General features: G+C 43.3%; 1 protein-coding gene across 1 annotated transcript in view; it reads left to right on the top strand.

The window, feature by feature from the left end:
* Rasgrp1 (RAS guanyl releasing protein 1) overlaps nucleotides 1–18386 on the top strand; it is a 65034-nt gene that overhangs the window by 17460 nt on the left and 29188 nt on the right. The window contains exon 3 of the mRNA XM_075961764.1: nucleotides 17990–18095. Within this exon, the coding sequence (XP_075817879.1) occupies nucleotides 17990–18095 (106 nt within the window). The remainder of the gene's footprint in view (nucleotides 1–17989; nucleotides 18096–18386) is intronic.

The following is an 18386-nucleotide window of genomic DNA, read 5'->3' as shown; positions in this document are numbered from 1 at the left end:
GCCCACACACACACACAAACACACACACACATGCACATACAGACTTATGTACATAAATTAGGCCACAAGTTCTGAAAAATAACTTGAGATGATCCAACATATTTGATTACAGTAAGACACCTAGGAGGAAATAGAGGTGAGCATTCATGCAAGATTTGAGGAGGTATTTCTAAAGATGATATGAAGTAACCATAATTAATATATTTGACAAATTGGACTTCATAGAAATCAAAAAGTTCTACTCAGCAGGTATTGTTGAAAAAAATGGATATACAAGCTACACAGTGGGTAAACGTTCTTAGCCACATATACCTCTGATAGGAACACTGGATCGTGTTAGCACACAATAGAAATCTCCCTGCAGCCCAGATTAATTACTTTGTGGGTTTTGGTTGGCCGGTTTTGGGGATTGAACCCAGGACCTTGTACATACATGCTAGGCAAGTGTCTCTCTACCACTGAGATACACTTCACTCACCCCGCCCCTGACCCAGGCAGTTGAGTTACTTCCTACCACAGCTCTCTGACTCACACCAAATTGATTTCTGATGTTTCCTATTGGGTATTTCCGATTAGAACTGGCCAGGCCCCACCACAGTGTCTGTAGAAAAAAAAAAATCACCCACTTAAGCACTTATCAATTTATTCCACTGATTTCTGAAGCTGCGAAACCTTCATGGGGTTATGCCAAGATACCCAAGTGTGCTGGCTGGTTTTATGTCAACTTGACACAATGTAGTATGTAGTATGTAAGCCCACCACCCAAGGGTTAAGGCATGAACTAAATGGTTCAGATAGGCCCAACCAAACTTGACTGATCTTCACATCCCCCCTGCAGGACTTTCAAAATTGCAAAATCTCTGCTTTGTCCCTGGGTGTCTTTGTGAGGGTCACTGTTGCTGTCCAAAAGTAACTTGGGGAGGAAAGGGCTCATTTCACTCACAGTTCCATATAATAGTTTTATCATCAGGACCAACAAGGGCAGGAACGTGGAGGCAGGAGCTGATATGGAGGCCAGGGAAGAGTGCTAGTTACTGACTTGCTAGTCATGGCTAGCTCAGCCTGCTTTCTTATAGAATCCAAGACTACCAGTCCAGGGGTAGCCCCACCCACAATGGGCCGTACCTACCCCATCAATTAATAAAATGCCCTACAGGCTTGCTTACAGCCTGGTCTTATAGGGGCAACTTCTCAACTGAGGCTCCTACCTCTCTGGTGACTCTAGTCTTGTGTCAAGTTGACATAAAATCAGCCAGCACACTTGGGTGTCTTGGCATGGTGATTGAGTGGTAACCACTTATCTTTAGCACTTAGAGGGTAAATTTCACCCACTAAATTCCCAATTGATACCGATTATGAATGTTTTCTTTATTGTTTTACTCCAGTTTCACTGTGGATACTATGTGTGTTTTTCTGGAGCATTGAGTCTCTAATACTTTAGTCACAGACATGCCTTTCCTTCCATTTTTATGGTGAGCAGGTGCTTTAGTGCTGGAAGGTGGAAGAGGAAGGGAAAAAAGTGTATCGAGTGAGGATACCATGTAGAGCCATATATTAGGACGTGGTCATTTTGCCTGTCCTGGGTGTAGAGGTGCCAGGGATGCTTACGGAGCAACTGAAAATAAAATAACCACATTTACTCCACTTTGCCAGGCAGGCGAAGCCAAAGCCTTGCCAACTTTAAGCTCCACCCTTTGTTGCCTTTGTACATCTTTGGGGGTGTGAATTTCTTCCACTAGCAAAGAAATGACCCAGCTCCTGTTAAAGGGTGTGGGGAGCTCTGGATCTTTTACTTTTCTGTAGCCTTCAGTATTATGCTTGTTCATCTTACAAAGGCCAAGCTTCAAGGCAGAGAAAGGTATGAGCACCAAGGGACCAAGTTGGAGTCCCAACTTCAAGTGACTGAGCTTCTAACCAACAAAATCATGTTAGGCATGAGGGATGTTTCCGTTGGTGAAGTGCTAGCAACGCAAGCTCGAGGACGCGAGTTTAAGAAGCCCAATGTGGCTGTGGAAGCCTGTCATCTCAACAGTTGGGAGGTGGGAATAGGAGGATCCCCAGGCTCGTGGGTCAGCGGGCCTAGTGGAATTACTGAGCTCCAGGTTCTGTGAGAGACCTTGTCTGAGCAAAACAAAGTGAGTGGTTGAAGACCCCTGATGTCATCAGTCTCTGGCCTCTGCCTGCACATGCTCATGTAGCCATATCAGCATAAGCATACGACACCCTTACGACAATAAACAAACAGCAAGTGAATGAATGGATGAATGAAACCTTGCTAAGAACCTTAGGACTCGGATTGTAAAGTACACAACCTTTTGGGGGTTTTTCGTTTGTTTTGTTTTATTTTGTTTTACAGTACTGAGGAACCAACCCAAGGCCTGGCACATGCTAGACAAATACTTTCCCATTAAGCCACAGCCTCAAACTATCAATGTTAACAGGACAGTAGGTCAGAAGTTGCTGCTTGCTTCGCTTGGAGAACCATCTGATCTTTCGACCTTCAAGGCAGAGATCAAAGCAAAGGCTTCTTCTAAGACTAGTATGTGAGGTCCCCAACACTACGACCCTGATCTTCCTCCCTACCCATCCATCACTCCGTCTATATCATAATCCACCCAGCTTGGGTATCCCTCCCCAAGCATAACTTTATCTCCATTGTCTCCAGATACAGAGATCATTTATTTCCCAACACACTTACCTCCACACACCTCTGTCAAAATGTGACCCCCCTCCTTCAAGGCCAGTCTCCAATGTCACCCTTCTGAAGGTCTAGCCATTGTTTCCTGGATGGCTGGCTTTCCCTTCCTCTGAACCGCCTTCGTGTTTTGTTTGTAGTTCCTTGAAGGTCCTCAATGTCTCCTGCACTGTCGTACTGCTGGTAGCTCCTGGTGCTCAGCTTTCGGGGACAGCAGGATCTTCATTATACTCGGAGCCCACAGCACCTATCACAGCCTTTTTGAACAAAGAACTTTTGATGAGTTCAAGCACGGAACTCCATCTCTGTTACTTGGTGCTGGGCTATTACTATTTGTAGGTGGTTATTTAACCAGAGGTGATATTCAAATCATGTAGTAACTGGGACAGCCCAGGTTCCTATCAGCCTGACCAAATGCTTTTGGGACAGCCTGAATATCAGCCCTGCTGCTGTGGCTTTTCCTAGATGAATATGGTCCTTACCCCCTCTCACAAGACTGCCCTGGGCAAATGAGGTAACACATGTGGAGGTTTTTGGGGAGCAGAAAGTGACTTGTAGATGGGGGGGTGCTGCAGGCAGTCCTCTGGTACCCAGAGTGGGGTTGGCGTCATGGTCCACTTCATTCCAAGTCACCTCCTGAGAGCAAACGAAGGAGCTGTTGAGCATCTCATCAGGACAGCACAAGCTTGCGAGAGCTTGGAATCAACCCCCAGATCTCCCTCTCTCTTAATGTTACCTTCTTCAAGCTGGGCCTCTTACCCTTTTAGGCTAAAGGCTAAATATTTTCAGTAGATGAGTTTTGAGAAATCTCATCAAAAAATTTAAGCCTAGGAAGACTTTTTGAACATTACTGTAAATTAATTCATTTAAGGATGCCGTTTGCTATTGCATTTTGATCTTAAAACCGAGACTCTTTAATGATTTCTGGACATATCAGGTGTTCTCTCTATGTGACATTGGGCTGTTCTGCCTAGACCTGCGAGTGGATTGACCCCCGTTCAAAGAAACTAAGGTTTCATCATAGCTCCTTTGTCTCTACAGTTTTCTGTCTCCTTTTCCAATGTGTTCTTCCTGAAGAATTGTGTTTGAAGCCAGGTGGTGGTTGTGCACACCTTTAATTCCAGTCTTCGGGAGGCAGAGGCAGGCAGATCTCTGTGAGTTCTAGGCCAGCCTATTCTACAGAGCAAGTTCCAGGACAGGCTCTCAAGCTACAGAGAAACCCTGTCTTGATAAAACAAAATAACAACAAAAAATGAGTTGTTTTTGAGCCTTACCATTTTATTTCCCTCCATGTCCCTCCCATTTCTAAACTGTAGGAATACAATCCGTTAGCTACTTCCTTCTCCTAAAGGCATTAATTCTTTCCATTAAGCACTGGTTGCGTTTTTGTGTTTATTAGTCATTTGCAGCCAATGTTTGTTCTTGTGCCTTTGGATTTCAGTGAAAGAAATGGTCTCAGTGTTGTGTAAACAGCAGGAAACTAGAGATCCTTGGGAATTGACAGTACAGTAGACAAGACTTGAGGAAGTCCCATCTGAAAGGCAACACAGAATTAAAATAAATATGAACAAGTTAAAATCCTAGAATTAGAACAAGAATTACTATTTAGGACAGTATTGTGCAGCCACTTTGTAGAAGCGGGGCCATCGGCAAGTTATTGGTGGCACTCTTGAGTGTGCTCCTTCATGAAAACATGCTCTGTATGTGCAGGAGTTGAGAATCTCTGGGATGTGCACAGACCACATCTGGCCGTCATCCATCATGTTGATATGCTCCTTTATGGGCCAGCTTTAGAAACCCACAAATGTTGGGCCAAAGGATGTTCTTCTGTCTCACAATGGACCATGAATTCAAATCCCCATGCTGTCACTCACTAGTCACCTCCTTTCAGGCAGGTCACATCTTATCACGGCCATTCTTCACCTACACATAGTGAAAGTAATACCAGCCACTCAGGGGCTTTGTGAAAGCGGAGGAGACAGCACCAAAGGAGAAGGTCGCTAGCGGCCACAGTCAGGGCAGGCTGTGATGCTTCACAGCTCAGTGAGGGTTTCATGTGTTTATGTTGTTGACAGAGACTGCTTATTTGTTCCCGGCCATCCAGACCCAAAATAATCACACAGAAATTACAACACTGCTTGGCCTATTAGCTCATACTTCTTATTGGCTAGCTCTTATATCTTAAATTAATCCATTTCTATTAATCTGTGTATCCCTGCATGGTTGTGGCCTACAGGTAAGGTGTCCAGCATCTATCTCCTGTGGCGGTTACATGGTGTCTCTCTGACTCCACCTACTCTCTCTCTCCCAATATATATATATATATATATTCCAGCCTGTCTATATTCTGTTAAGCTATTGGCTGAAAGCAGCTTCTTTATTAGCCAGTGACAATAAAACATATTCACAGCATACAGAGGGACATTCCACATCACCTCCCCTTTTCTGTCTAAATAAAAAGGAAGGTTTTAACTTTAACATACTAAAATTACATACAACAAAATAGTTATCAAGCAAGAATTATAGTTAAAATATTTATATCTACTTTATCTTTTATCAAAACTAAGAAAAACTACAATTGTAACTGTCTATTCTTCAACTCCATCAAAGACCCTGGAAGAATATAATATTACCTAAGTTAACAGAAAGTGCATTGTAAGCAATTTCAAAAGTCTAGAATTGATAGAGACATCTTGTTGCCTGAACAGTCACCCAAAATTCTTCTGTAACATTGGGACACCAATCTTCAGCCTATAGGTCCATAGTATCTGACAGACTTTTCCATGAACAGGAATTTTTAAAGATAGTTCCACCTAAATTGGCAGTTTGTTAGTCACTTTCTTCTGCAGAATGTCTGGCATACTCTTTCATGAAGCAGGAATCTCACCTTCTTTAGACAACTTCAGCAGTCATTTTTCTGTGCATCCTGCATGTCCAGTTCATATAGCATAACATCAAACAGTCCAGGCAAGAACATTTCCAAATGGCTAACAAACTCCACAAGGAGCATCTTCAATGTCCATCATCCTCCTAAAGTAGATTGGTGCTGCCAGGAGCAGATGAGTCTCATTGTCATGAAACGTCCTAAATTCTTAAAGCATCTTAAATGCCTTATTCTGTTAGTCTTTGAAAGGTTTGAAAAATATCTATTCATCTGAAATATATATATATATATATTCCTAATAAACATGACTACAAATGATTATTATAGATGACTATCTATTAACCTATATTTCTTAATTATACATTACATTTTTAAATGAGCTGCACAAACACAATACCTTAATCAAGAGCAAAAATATATATATATATAACAAAACTGATCTTAAACTTATATCAATAAACCAAGATCCATACCAATGCAAAGTATTCATCTCTATAGCATATCCCCCTTTAAATGTAAACAAACATTTATAAACAATATTTGAAACTTTAGGCATAGTTCTCTCCAAGATGCATCCTGTTTTTTGTTGGGTGAAGTAATTTTGGGGTTTGAAGTAATTTAAGGGGGCATTGGTCCATCAAACCACATTAGTCTGGAAGGGATACACAGGTTCCCATCTTCTGTGGAAACAAAAGCAGAATCTCTTTTCCAAAGCAACATATACTTAGACCCAAATTTTGAAGTCAAGATATCTTTAATGTATATATATATTGGTTTAGCTTAGCAGCCTATACAATGAAATGTCTCTCTGTACTTAGCTCATTTACAGTCAAAAGATTTAAAGAAAACACATTAATATACATACTCCAAACTCTCTGTCTATATTCTACTTTTACATGGCTTATTTTTCTTTTCTCCTTTAATCTATGACTGTTTGTACTCTGTATTTTTAAAAACATTGTTTTATTTTTAAAAAACCATTTACTTCTTTTTATAACTATTTCTTCTTTCTCCCAAGCCTATGCACATTTATCCAACACTGTGACCTATTTAGAGGTCTTTCCATTTAAATCTGTCTTTATTGCATATCTGTAATCCTATTCTGACCAGGACCACTTCTTAAAATGATAAGTGGCATGGCAAGGATTAAGCTGATTTGCCTTTTGACTCCACCCAGTCCAACATGGTGGAGGTACATTCACTGCCTGTGAGACTGTTGGGTAGGAGCCATCCTCACCACCTCAACTCTGGTAACCAGTTGGCCCTTGCTGCCACCAAGTAACTTGCAGCATGCTGCCCACAAACCCCATTTAAGTGCTCAGTCTCCTGAAAGAGCCAGAGTTCGTGCTGTCCAAGCCAGGAAGCTGCCATTTCTTATGCTGAGTCAGTAAGCCTTTTCTTAAAGGAGCCACTGCACCCCAGCTTGCTGCTAGCAAACAGAGCCTATCCCCCCCAAAAATGCCAGCTACCAAAAAGCCATGTTTAACTGTGTTCTTTTGTGTCTAGAACTCCTTTCCAAGCATCCTCAGGTTTTACATGGATATAGTCAGCCCCACATTGGCATGCCAATTCTGTTGACAGAGACTGCTTGTTCATTCCTGGCCATCCAGACCTGAAATAATCACACAGAAACTATATTATTACAACACTGCTTGGCCTATTAGCTCATACTTCTTATTGGATAACTCTTATATTTTAAATTAACCTATTTCTATTAATATGTGTATCTCCACATGGTTGTGGCCTACTGGTAAGGTTCCATCTGGCATCTGTCTCCTGCGGCAGCTACATGGCATCTCTCTAATTCCACCTATTCTCTCTATATGTCTTTTCCAGCCTGGATATATTCTGTTAAGTCATTGGCTGAAAGCAGCTTCTTTATTAACCAATGGCAATGAAACATATTCACAGCTTGCAGAGGGGAATCCCACATCATTATGTGGAAACTGTCAGGCCTCTTCTATGCTTGAGCCCCACAGACCAAAAAGATGTCAGTTTGGACTCAGTCCAGGACCTTGAGTACCCCCAAGATGTCTGCCTTCTTTTCTCTTTTGGTTGTGTCTCTGCTGACGGGGTGAGAATGAGACACTGCCGAACTCTAAGAACAAGCAAACTGGGGCTCAGAAATGGTCAGCACCCTCTCAGGTTTAGGCAGTCTGGGACAGAATCCTATGTCTACTGCTTACAAACTGTATAAACTTGAGCAAGTGACATGGTCCCCTAATTTTAGTCCCTTTGCCAGATGGCATCAACACCATTTATTAAGACTTCAGAGGGATAATATGGAAAGGCTGTGCTGGCATGACCCTGGGAACACAGGAAGGAGTTCAGGTATGAGGACAAAATTAACAACAACCAGAAAGCTAGAAAGCTAGAAAGCAGGAAAACAGGAAAGCAAGAAAGCAAGAAAGCAAGAAAGAAAGAAAGAAAGAAAGAAAGAAAGAAAGAAAGAAAGAAAGAAAGGCTAGAGCTGAATTTCTTCCAACAATGCCCAGTGTTTCTCGTAGTCCCTACTTGCATGGGTGGGAAAAACTTTGTAATGTTCAGTTTTGTATTTCTGCAGTTTCCATAATGCAGTCACATGACATTGGTTCATTACTCGGAATGTGTGAACCATGTTCTCACTGGGTTCTTGGTTAACTGAATAGTGGCCAATGTTTTCCTTCCTATGGAAGAGATTTTCCCACCCACCCATGCAGTTCCCCCATTCAGAGCTGCTGCCCACATCTTCAAGAAGCCTTCTTCCTAGCACCTCTAAAGTTCTAAGGGGCAGAGGGGGAGGTGCAGGTAAAACCTAGCTCTAGGAAGACTCGTGGGAAACAAGGAACTAACTGCTATGGTGTTCATGCTTGAGGGCATGCTAAGTATGATCTCAAGGCCCACATTGTATGACAGACCGCAGTGGACAGTCACTCTTGGGACTGCAGCTTCTGTTCAGTGTTCTCTGAAGATCACAGCCCTGATGCAGAATAGTTGAGGAGCAGTAGAAGCCTCTGTGAGTACTCAATGAAGTGTAATCTATCACTGATGGTTTACCGAGGAAGAGGGACCTACAGAAGAGTTTCTGACGATGGCAGACTGTGCTCAGTGAGTTTTGCCTTACATGGTGTTGTAAGGCAAATAGTTCTTTTCTCTAGAACTATTTGGGGTGGTAAGATGGTATTTGGTACCTCGCTGGTTAAAATCGCCTGCCTGATTGCTGTAAGGTTGTCCTGCGCTAGACTGAGTTTATCTATTATCTTGGCTTGTCGATCTGATAAAGTTAAGTTGCACACAGAAAACATTTCTGAAGAAGGTTGAGGTCCTGGAAAGCCAGTAATTCATAGATGGGCTTTGCATTATTTCACCGTGTGGGTATGTACAAAGTCCCCCTTTTTAGCACCTGCTTGGCCTGCTGCCCTCCTCCCCAAGCCCAGAGTTTTAGTTCATTTGGGAAAAGCAAAAAATACGTGATTTCTTACAGTTTAAATGTTTTCCTTTCATACAATGTATTTTGACCATATTTCCCTTCCCCCCAACTCCTTGTGGATCTTCCCCCACCTCCCTACCCAGCCCCAGACTTTATATTCTCTATCAAAAGAAAAAGCCAAGCAAGCAAAAAAAAAACCTAATAAGATAAGGAATATCAAAATAAAACATACACACACACAAAAATATGGAATCTGTTTTGTGTTGAAAATTCTTAGAATTTAATAGACAAGAAAGAGGTGAGAGGAGTAAGTTACAATGAGCAAGGTAAGAGTACTGCCCCACATTTCCTGCCCAGCTTGTTTGTGGTTCTGTCTTCTTCAAGTCTTTGGCTTGTGCCCAGCCTCCCACCAACCACTTCCTAGCAGTTCTCCGGATCCCTCTGAGAAGCTAGGACCTAGCCTAATGCTCCATTTCCCCTGCCTAGATGCATTCCTATGGGACTACCATGGGGGTAGGTCATGGCCTGTGTGCCAATGAGGCTGTGTCCAAAGCAGATTCCTTCAGATCAAATCAAACTGCACTATGCTAACGGGCCAGGTAATTCTACTGTTCAAAGGGTTCTGGGAGCAGAAGCTGGCACAGTCTTCTAACAGTGGCTTTTAGAGTCTGAAGCCATTGCATTGCACCTGAGTCGGCTCACTGGGTCTTCCCTCCTGTCCCACTTCCACCCTGGCCCTGTCTTTAGTCCCTTGCACTTTGCCTACTTACTCTCAGAACTATTACCGGTTTGCAGAATTGCTAAGGACAACTTCCTTCATGAGTTCTCAGGTCCCTGGTTCCACAGATGTGGCAGGTCTAGATTCAGGCAAGCAGCCCCCAGGACAGCCAGCTGTTTTGTGCAGCAGAGACAACGTAGCTAAAACATCCTTTCTCACTTTAGGCAATCCACTTGGGTAGACATTTATAGACTGCGATCACTCATCTAAAAAAAATCTAGGTAGAGAAAGGGGGAGGGGGAAATCTGTTGGTTTGCTATAGAAATAGAGGACACTTCTCCTGGCCAAGCAGGGTACTGACAACTTAGGACAGTCACCATTTTTAGTCAGTGGCAATTGGCTCATAGGCTGTGTGTGTTCTAGACCCAGGCAAAGGTACTCGTAGTAACTGTCTCATGTGCTCATAAACAATGGTGGGTAGGTCTAAGGGTTAGGATTGCTGGGGGAAACTTTAGAGCATGTTCTGTGCTTCTACAAAGACCAGTGAGGCTGTGTGTGTAGCAGTTCTTCATGGGACAGGAGGGAGGCACCAGTGTAAATATCCTTGTAGCATAGGTGGCTTTTTCTAAGACTTTACTATACCAAGAAGAAAACAGGTGCGAAGGAAAGAGACCAGTGCTTGGGACGAAAGGCCCTTCCTGCCAGGTATTCGATTCACCACCCCTATCGCCATGACTACAGTATGTTGCCTCCATTTCTTAGCCTTAATATCAAGCCCATGGTCATCCCAGAGAAAAGGAGTCAATCAAGATAGAAAGGCTAGAAGAGGACCCTTGTGAGCATCAGACCTTGAACCTCACAGGTCTGCTGAGGCTGCATGGATTGCCCATCCTTGGGGCTGACTGTCAGCGCCTCTTCCAAGCTCCAATTCCCAGCTGTGGCTTTCTGTTGTTTCCTTGAGACAGACCATACTGAGAATAGTTACATCCCAGAAATACAGAAACACCACACACCAGGAACCTGTCTTCTCCGGAAGAGCAGTTGAGCACTCATTCTGATTGGCAAGCTTGTCCTGGTCCCAGTCACCAACATTTGGTTTCTATACACCCTTCTCTTCCTCTCAAGTCCCAAAGGGTTGAGAATTAAAAAAAAAAATAAGGTGAGATGAATTACATATTTTATGCTGCCAAGACTGTGAAGTTGAAGGCCTGTGTAACTAAATTCCTTCGTCATATATGCTTGCTGTCTCCGTTGCCACTGTCGGCCTGAGAAATCCCTGAACCCAACACACGAAACCCAGTGCGTTTTGGGTGTCCTTTCCAGAGTTTTGAGAATGTCATTGTCTCTCTGTCAAGTGGGTTTTACTTCTCTGAAGTGCTCAGAGTTCTGAGTGTGCCTGTTGGGTTCCGCCTATATCCAGTCTGCCTTCATTTCTGGGATGCTGATTTCCTTTGACAGGTTCAGCCTTGCCCATGGATTTCTGATCCTGGCTCCCCCAATTCCTGGATGGAACACACATGCTACTTCCTGTTATGCAAGCCACCTCCACCCCCATGCTTATTCATGCTCAGTATACCAATTTCTGACATTCTGCCTTTGGTACCCTCCAAAATCTTTCACACATCAAGATATTGCCATGGAAACCAAAGCAGAGGGGACAAAAAGGCTGCGTGTTAGTTTCTCACTCGCGTGGGTCATGTGTCTTCATGCTTCATGTCAGCTTTGCGGTGTGGCATTTTTATCTTGTCCCTCAGACAAGTCTCACCGGAAAGCCACCCCTTCCCCTTGCCAGGAGGTGGGAAACACGGAACACAGCCTTTGCTGGCTTTTCTCATGGGATTCGGACCACAGGGAAGTAGTTTGTGATCTGAAGCCAGAAGCTTATTTAAATCTAAGCCAAAATTAAAAAGGAAGAAGAGTCTTTGAGATGACAGACACAGTTGGACCTTGACGTTCTAGGTCACCTTGTCAGAGATCTCATGAGGTCCTCTCTGAACCACATATATGTGAGATCATCTCTCCCTTTCTCCTAGCCCTCCCACTATTCGATGTGGTCTCTGTGGTTTCTCTTCCTAAGATTTGGTGCCTAAAACTATTAGGTCTGCCAACTGTGGCTCATTCCTCAGCTAAATTTGGAACTCTTGAGAGGCAGCCTTACCTCTGTTCTTCAGACATCTGCTGGTACCTAGGACATTGCTTCTCTCAGGACATTTTCATAATCAATATTGGTTAATGATGTAAAAACATGGTACTGAACTTGGGGCCTTGTTCATGTTAAACAAGCACCCTACCATGAATAGGGACCTTTAGGCACCCCGTCAACTCTTTAAAACTGAAGCAGAGTAAAAAGTTGATACATAGAACAGTTGGAGAGCTATGTGTCTTTATTGGTAAAAATGGTTGCTAGGTGCTCACCCACTGACCTGCAGAGCTTTAAGAAGGAAAAGATGCATTTGACAGAAAATGGAGACAGAAGACAATCAAGAATCTGTGATTCTGGAAAGTATAGCTTTTGCTATACTTTGGGACTAGTGATGGGAAGTGATTGTCAGTTCATGGACAGAGGAGTCCAGAACCCATATGGCTTTCTGTTCGTTCTGTCAATCAAACGGTCCACGGGTTAGATGTGTTTCATCAGTGTATTTCCCTGGACGTATACACCCATCACTCTATGAGTCCAAAGATGCAGAGAATATGAGAGGGACATCCCGCACTCTGCTGAGGTTCCAGCCCTTTGAAGAATAAGCAGCAGCAGATGGGAGTGAAAAATTATGCACTTTTTATTATGCATTGCACATTTTGCTTATTAGAATTTTTCATATGGCACCCTGCATTTTTTAAAAGCCTAAAGATGAAAACAAAATAGAATTATTCATTGAAATATTTAAATCAGCTTACAGCAATTATATCACAATAAAATCTAGCACCCCGGAATGTAGCTAGATCCCCCTTGGCCAGCATCTTGAAGAAGTGCGTTTGTTCTATGGGATGGAGAAATGCTCCCTCGGTGAGGTCATCAGAGGTCATGCAGGGAAGAGATGGCAGTAGGGAGGGTGAGAGACTTAAACCAAGCCCATTGGAAAAGAAAAGCCAGGAAGGCAGACAGTGAGAAGCTCTGGCTAGGTGTAGAGAAAAGTGCTCCTCTCTGCTCCTCCCGCTGGCTCCGTCTCTGCCAGGGGAGGAGCAGGAGTGAGTCATCCCCCAGTGCACTCACCATTCGCCAGCACTCACCCCCACAGAACGCATGTGGGATTCACAAGCCACCGTGTGGGTGTGTCACTGAGACTGTAGAAGAAGAGATGGGGGGGGGGATTGGAGTGTGAAGATGCTCGTGAATCTTAGGCAGGACTCCTTGGCATCGTAAAAACAACTCTCAAGTTCAGACGGAGCAAACATGACATATGCGACCTTTAGAAATCACCAGGTTACAAAAAAAAAATCTCTTCCATATAGAGATTGGCTCCAGCTAGGCTTTTCCAGCAGCATTTCTGGAATCTAGAGCCAGAGGGGCCGGACACATAGTTCGCAAGGCTCACTTGAGTCAGCTACCATTTAATACATGAGTCCCTTGGCCTGACAGATGGCCACCCAGCACACAGCCAGATGTGGAGGGAAGCACACAGGTGCTGGAATCAAGCAGACTGGACCAGATCTCTCCCTCTGTGCCCATTTTCTTTTGACCTACAGTGTATTACCCAACCTTTCTACCCTTGAATTCTCCCATAAGCTGTGAACTATGCGAACTTTGCTGGGCTGTTCTGAGAATTAGAAATCGCGTCACCATTTCAGTCCACAGGGGCTTCAGTAAATGGAGATCACTTTGCAGAGTGCTCATTTGGTATGGTCGCCAGACGCTAAGTCCTTTGCGATGGGCGTGCTTTCAGCACGGGGCGAGCAAATCAGCTATACTTTCCTGCCACACGTTAAACCAGATTCTGTTTCCTGCGATGTCTGTCCGTCAGCTCAGGCACTGCCTTTTGTGATCCCACAGAGCAAATCTAAACTTGTTCCAACAAGTAATTATAAAATATTTGAACAGTTTCAGTGCCTCCCTGGTCTTCTCCATGGTGAGCCCTTTTAGATCTATAAATTCTTTCAAAGACCTTGCTTGATCTCACTGAGGATACTTCCTTCCCATGTGAGCATCCATGGGAAGACATTTGCCAGCCGTGAGGAGATGCAGGGATAGCATCTTGGGGCAGTACATCCTGAATAAATTTGTGTGAACATGGGAGTGTGCATCTCACAAGCACGGTTCATAGCGTCCCTTGCCTTTCACCACTGGGTTGGACAGGAACACCACTACTTCTACAAAGAAAAGCATGATGTAAAACTATGTTGTCAAATGTTGTATTGAAAAGTTACTCCCTGTAGCTCTCATGGGTTCTGTTGCATTGTTGCCCTCATTTTTTTTCTCTGTATATCTAATGCCTCCCATGTAACTTGAAGTTCCTGCCCTTCAACTTTAGATGCAAAAGCGTGACCTGCTTTAACTGACAGAATGAGACACCAGTGACAGACAGCAGGTCACGTCCAAGCATAGGTTTAAGAGGCTATTGGATATTTCTATGTAGCTCTCAATATCCTGGCATCATGAGAAAAATAAACTCACACTGGCTTACTGGTCCAAGGAAGCTGGGAGACTTGTTAAGTTGGGCCCCCAGCAAAGGTATCTGTATCAGGCAGCACACAGCCAAAGCACAAACACTCAAACAAAAGCAAATGTTTTTAAGATAATTTGTTATCTGGCATTTTTCTGCCAAGGGGCAATTATACAGAACTTATGTGGGCCGTAAAACCTACAAACAGAAAGGACCTCTATCTATCAGAATATAAGTTTAAAAGAATGTATGGGTAAGATTACAAAACCATAATCAAGTTAAATAAATGTCTCATAAAAATAAATGAATGTTTCATAAAAATTCCTAACTTTAAAGTTAGAAAGAGACTGGCTAAGAAGAAAATAAGTGTGCGTATTACAGCAAGTGAGTGAGGTGGCTATGGCAAAAAAACACACGGAGAGTTGGGATTTCTATCCGACACAATTCATAACTTTATTCAGCCCATGTTCACGCACCTTATGTCAGCACTGGTCTGCACTCGGAAAAAGAGACTGTGGAGGGACATGCACAAGGCTCAGGTCCCAGAAAGTTTGTATTCTGTTGACTCTTTAGGAACCTAAACATTTTTAAAGACCAATGGGACAACCAGGTCATTTGTGCAACCAAGATACTCAAGCAGAGTACTGGCTACATTGGCTAGTCAGAGGAAGACCTCTCACGGATGAGGCCAATGTGATGAAGGATCTGATGGAAGAAAGATAACACTGAGGGACATAGCAAGTGCAAAGGCCATGATCTAGCAACGGCCTCAGAGTGTGTGAAGCAGAAACAGAGATGTAGAGAAGGGAAAAGCATTTCAAAATGAAGGCCATATCCAAAGAAGCCAGGGCCCGTGGAGCTCAGCCAGCCACAATCAAGGCAATGCAACTCTTTGGAATGTGCAAGGAATGTGACCTGGTTTTCCAGGCTTCAGGAGCTGTGTGGAGAAGAGATTGTGGGTAGATAAAAGTGGAAAGAGGCGGGCCCATTGGCTTGTTGCATCATGATGGTTACTCTGGAGAGATATCAAAGCTAGAGAGAGGTGGGCAGGTCACCGGTGTATTTTGGAAATATAACCAAGACTCACTGATGGATCAGGTGCAGGGAAAGTGAAGGGCTGCGTGTGAGTTCTGGGTTTTTGGCTGAGGGAATTCAGGGGGTGGTTGGTGGTGCATTTCAGGCAATGAGGATGAGTGGATGAGAAATGAACCAGAGAAGTCAAGAGTTCTGTCCGCATGAGTTCATTTGGATTTAATGAGGCTAAACTGCTGGATGTACTAAGTTTGTGGTCAATGCTGGAAATAGAAGTTGGCAGATATCAGCAGAGAGATGGTGTTTTAGTCAGAACCTGGATTGATTCATCTAGGGAATGCGTTTGCTTTTTTAATTTAAAATTTAAGAACTTTGAAGTTTTAAAAAACGTTAGCAGAAAGAAGTGGGAGTACTAAACTGTGGCACAAGCTGACATTTAAGAGCTTAGCAGAGGGAGAGGAGACAGAAGAGGAGGCTGAGAGAGACGTGACAGAGTGCGGAGCGTGGAGCCAAGAGAAGAAAGCCTTCCAGGAGACTCTCAGCTTGGCTTTGGTTTGAGTGAAGATTGACTGAATCATGAAGCGAGATGAGGGCAGAGGAGTGATCGGAAGTGTGGAGCTCATCGATGACGCTGAAAATTAGATACTTAGGCTAGTCATGGTGGTTTGTGCTTAGGATCCCAGCAGTTGGGAGGCTGAGGCATGATGATCTCTAGTTCAAGACCAACCTAGGCTATGTAAGAGACAACTGTAGAAACAACTATCCAACAAACGGAATAGTGGAAACAGAAATTGAAACGGAATGGTTGAAAAGTGGCTGGAAAGATAGATGATAGATAGATAGATAGATAGATAGATAGATAGATAGATAGATAGATAGATAGATAGATAGATAGATGATACATACATACATAGATGATAGATGCATACATACATACGTAGAAGATAAGTAGATAGATAGATAGATAGATAGATAGATAGATAGATGATAGATAGATAGATAGATAGATGATAATACATACATACATAGATGATAGATACATACATAATAGATGATAGATAGATAGATAGATAGATAGATAGATAGATAGATAGATGACACATACATACATAGAATATAGATAGAAGATAGATGGATAGATAGGTAGATAGATAGACAGATAGATGATAATACATACATACATAGATGATAGATACATACATACATAATAGATGATAGATAGATAGATAGATTGATTGATTGATTGATAGATTGATAGATGATAGACAGACAGTTAGGTAGGACTACTTATGGAGATGAGAATGGAATTGAAAGATGTTACGTCAGAACTGCTCAACCCCCAGCAGCCATTCCCATCCTTAGGTCCAATGAGTCAGGAGATAACAAGTCTGAGACCCTAGTGAGTGCTGTAACCATGAGGAAGGACCAACCTCTGTGACGGTTCATCCAGGAGGTAGGAAATGGGTCAAAGCAGAGAGGGATGAAAAGGAAACATGACTTCTTTCTCCTCTCATCTCTTACTGATTGCTTCAAAAGACTAAATCCAACTAGCATCCAGCTGGCAAGTGGTCCTGACTAATGTGAGAAGCAGGTCCTTCTTTTGGACCACCAGCTCTCTGATAATGGCATGGAGACTTTTTATTCATTGTGAAAGCTTGGTTTGTTCCCAACTAGCTCTTAAAACTTAAATTAACCCATTTATATTCATCTTCATCTGCCACGTGGTTCATTACCTCTCCTCAGTACCATATGTTCAACTTCCTCTGTGTCTGCCTAGTGACTCTCTCATGCCACCAATTCTTTCCCAGAGTTCCCATCTCACCCCAGAAGTCCCGCCTATGCTCTCCTGCCTAACTATTGGCCATTCAGCTCCTTATTGAACCAATCAAAGGGTGCCTTAGTCAGGTGAGTCAAGACAGAGACATATCTTCACACAGCATATAAAAAGAGTTTCCCAACAAATGGATTCATGGTGAAGATCAGAGAGTAGATACGGCAGAGGCAAGCAGCACAGCCCTTGACATTTGATACCATAGAAACCAAAGCAGTGCTAGAAACCATTCCCGGGCATCCTTACTCCTGATGCTACTATGCACAACACAGATTGGGACTCCTACTCATTGGGATTTAAAAAAATGCAAATGGTGTCTTTTGCAAATCATTGCAAAATCCACCCTCAAAATCCACTGCCACTCTTCACGTGCAATGTTTATGCCAACCATCCCTCTTTGATTTCACCACAAGCCTTAGAATTGGGGCAGCTTGTACTTCAGGGTCCTGGCTGGTCTGAGCTCCTTCCAAGGCCAGGAGAGAACCATAGAAACATATCCAACTAGCCATGTGCCTTTGTACAAATTCTGAAAGATGTTTTAACTGTTTATTATTAAGCCTGTGACCCTAGAGAAGCCCCTCTCAACCCCACATTCTATAAACTTTGAGTTCCATAAAACATACAATGTAAGTGTAGATTCTACCACCTTTGGGCAGCTTGATTAATGAACACTTGGTGATGGGGAGGGTTATGGAGGATGGCAAAGCCAGAGGGGAGGACACGAAGTACCAGGCAGCCCGAGGCTGTGTTGAAGGATGCTGAGGGGACCCCCCCCCATTTCTCGCTGAGGGTCTCACATGCTGCTCTTTGCATTTTCAGATGCAGATGGAAACCTGTGTCGAAGTAACCAGCTGTTACAAGTCGTGCTGACCATGCACCGCATCATCATGTCCTCGGCTGAGCTGCTGCAGAAGCTCATGAGCCTATATCCTTGGGCATCAGCTTAGGCTGCAGCTTCAAGGGTGCTTTTACTTCGATTGGTGTGGGATAAACCTGAGCAGTAAATGGCTTCATCTGTCCCTTTAAGGATATAGTTGTGTGTGTGCACACTGCTATATGTGCACTTGTGTGCGTATGTATACCTGTATGTATGTGAACGTGTATGTGTGCACCTGTGTGCGTATGTATACCTGTGTGTATGTGAACATGTATATGTGCACCTGTGTGTGCATGTATACCTGTATGTATGTGAACATGTATGTGTGCACCTGTGTGT

Source organism: Microtus pennsylvanicus, chromosome 2, assembly GCF_037038515.1.
Source record: "Microtus pennsylvanicus isolate mMicPen1 chromosome 2, mMicPen1.hap1, whole genome shotgun sequence".
Lineage (NCBI taxonomy): Eukaryota > Metazoa > Chordata > Mammalia > Rodentia > Cricetidae > Microtus > Microtus pennsylvanicus.
The sequence above is the reverse complement of the archived record's forward strand: the minus strand, read 5'-3'. Positions and strand labels throughout refer to the sequence as shown.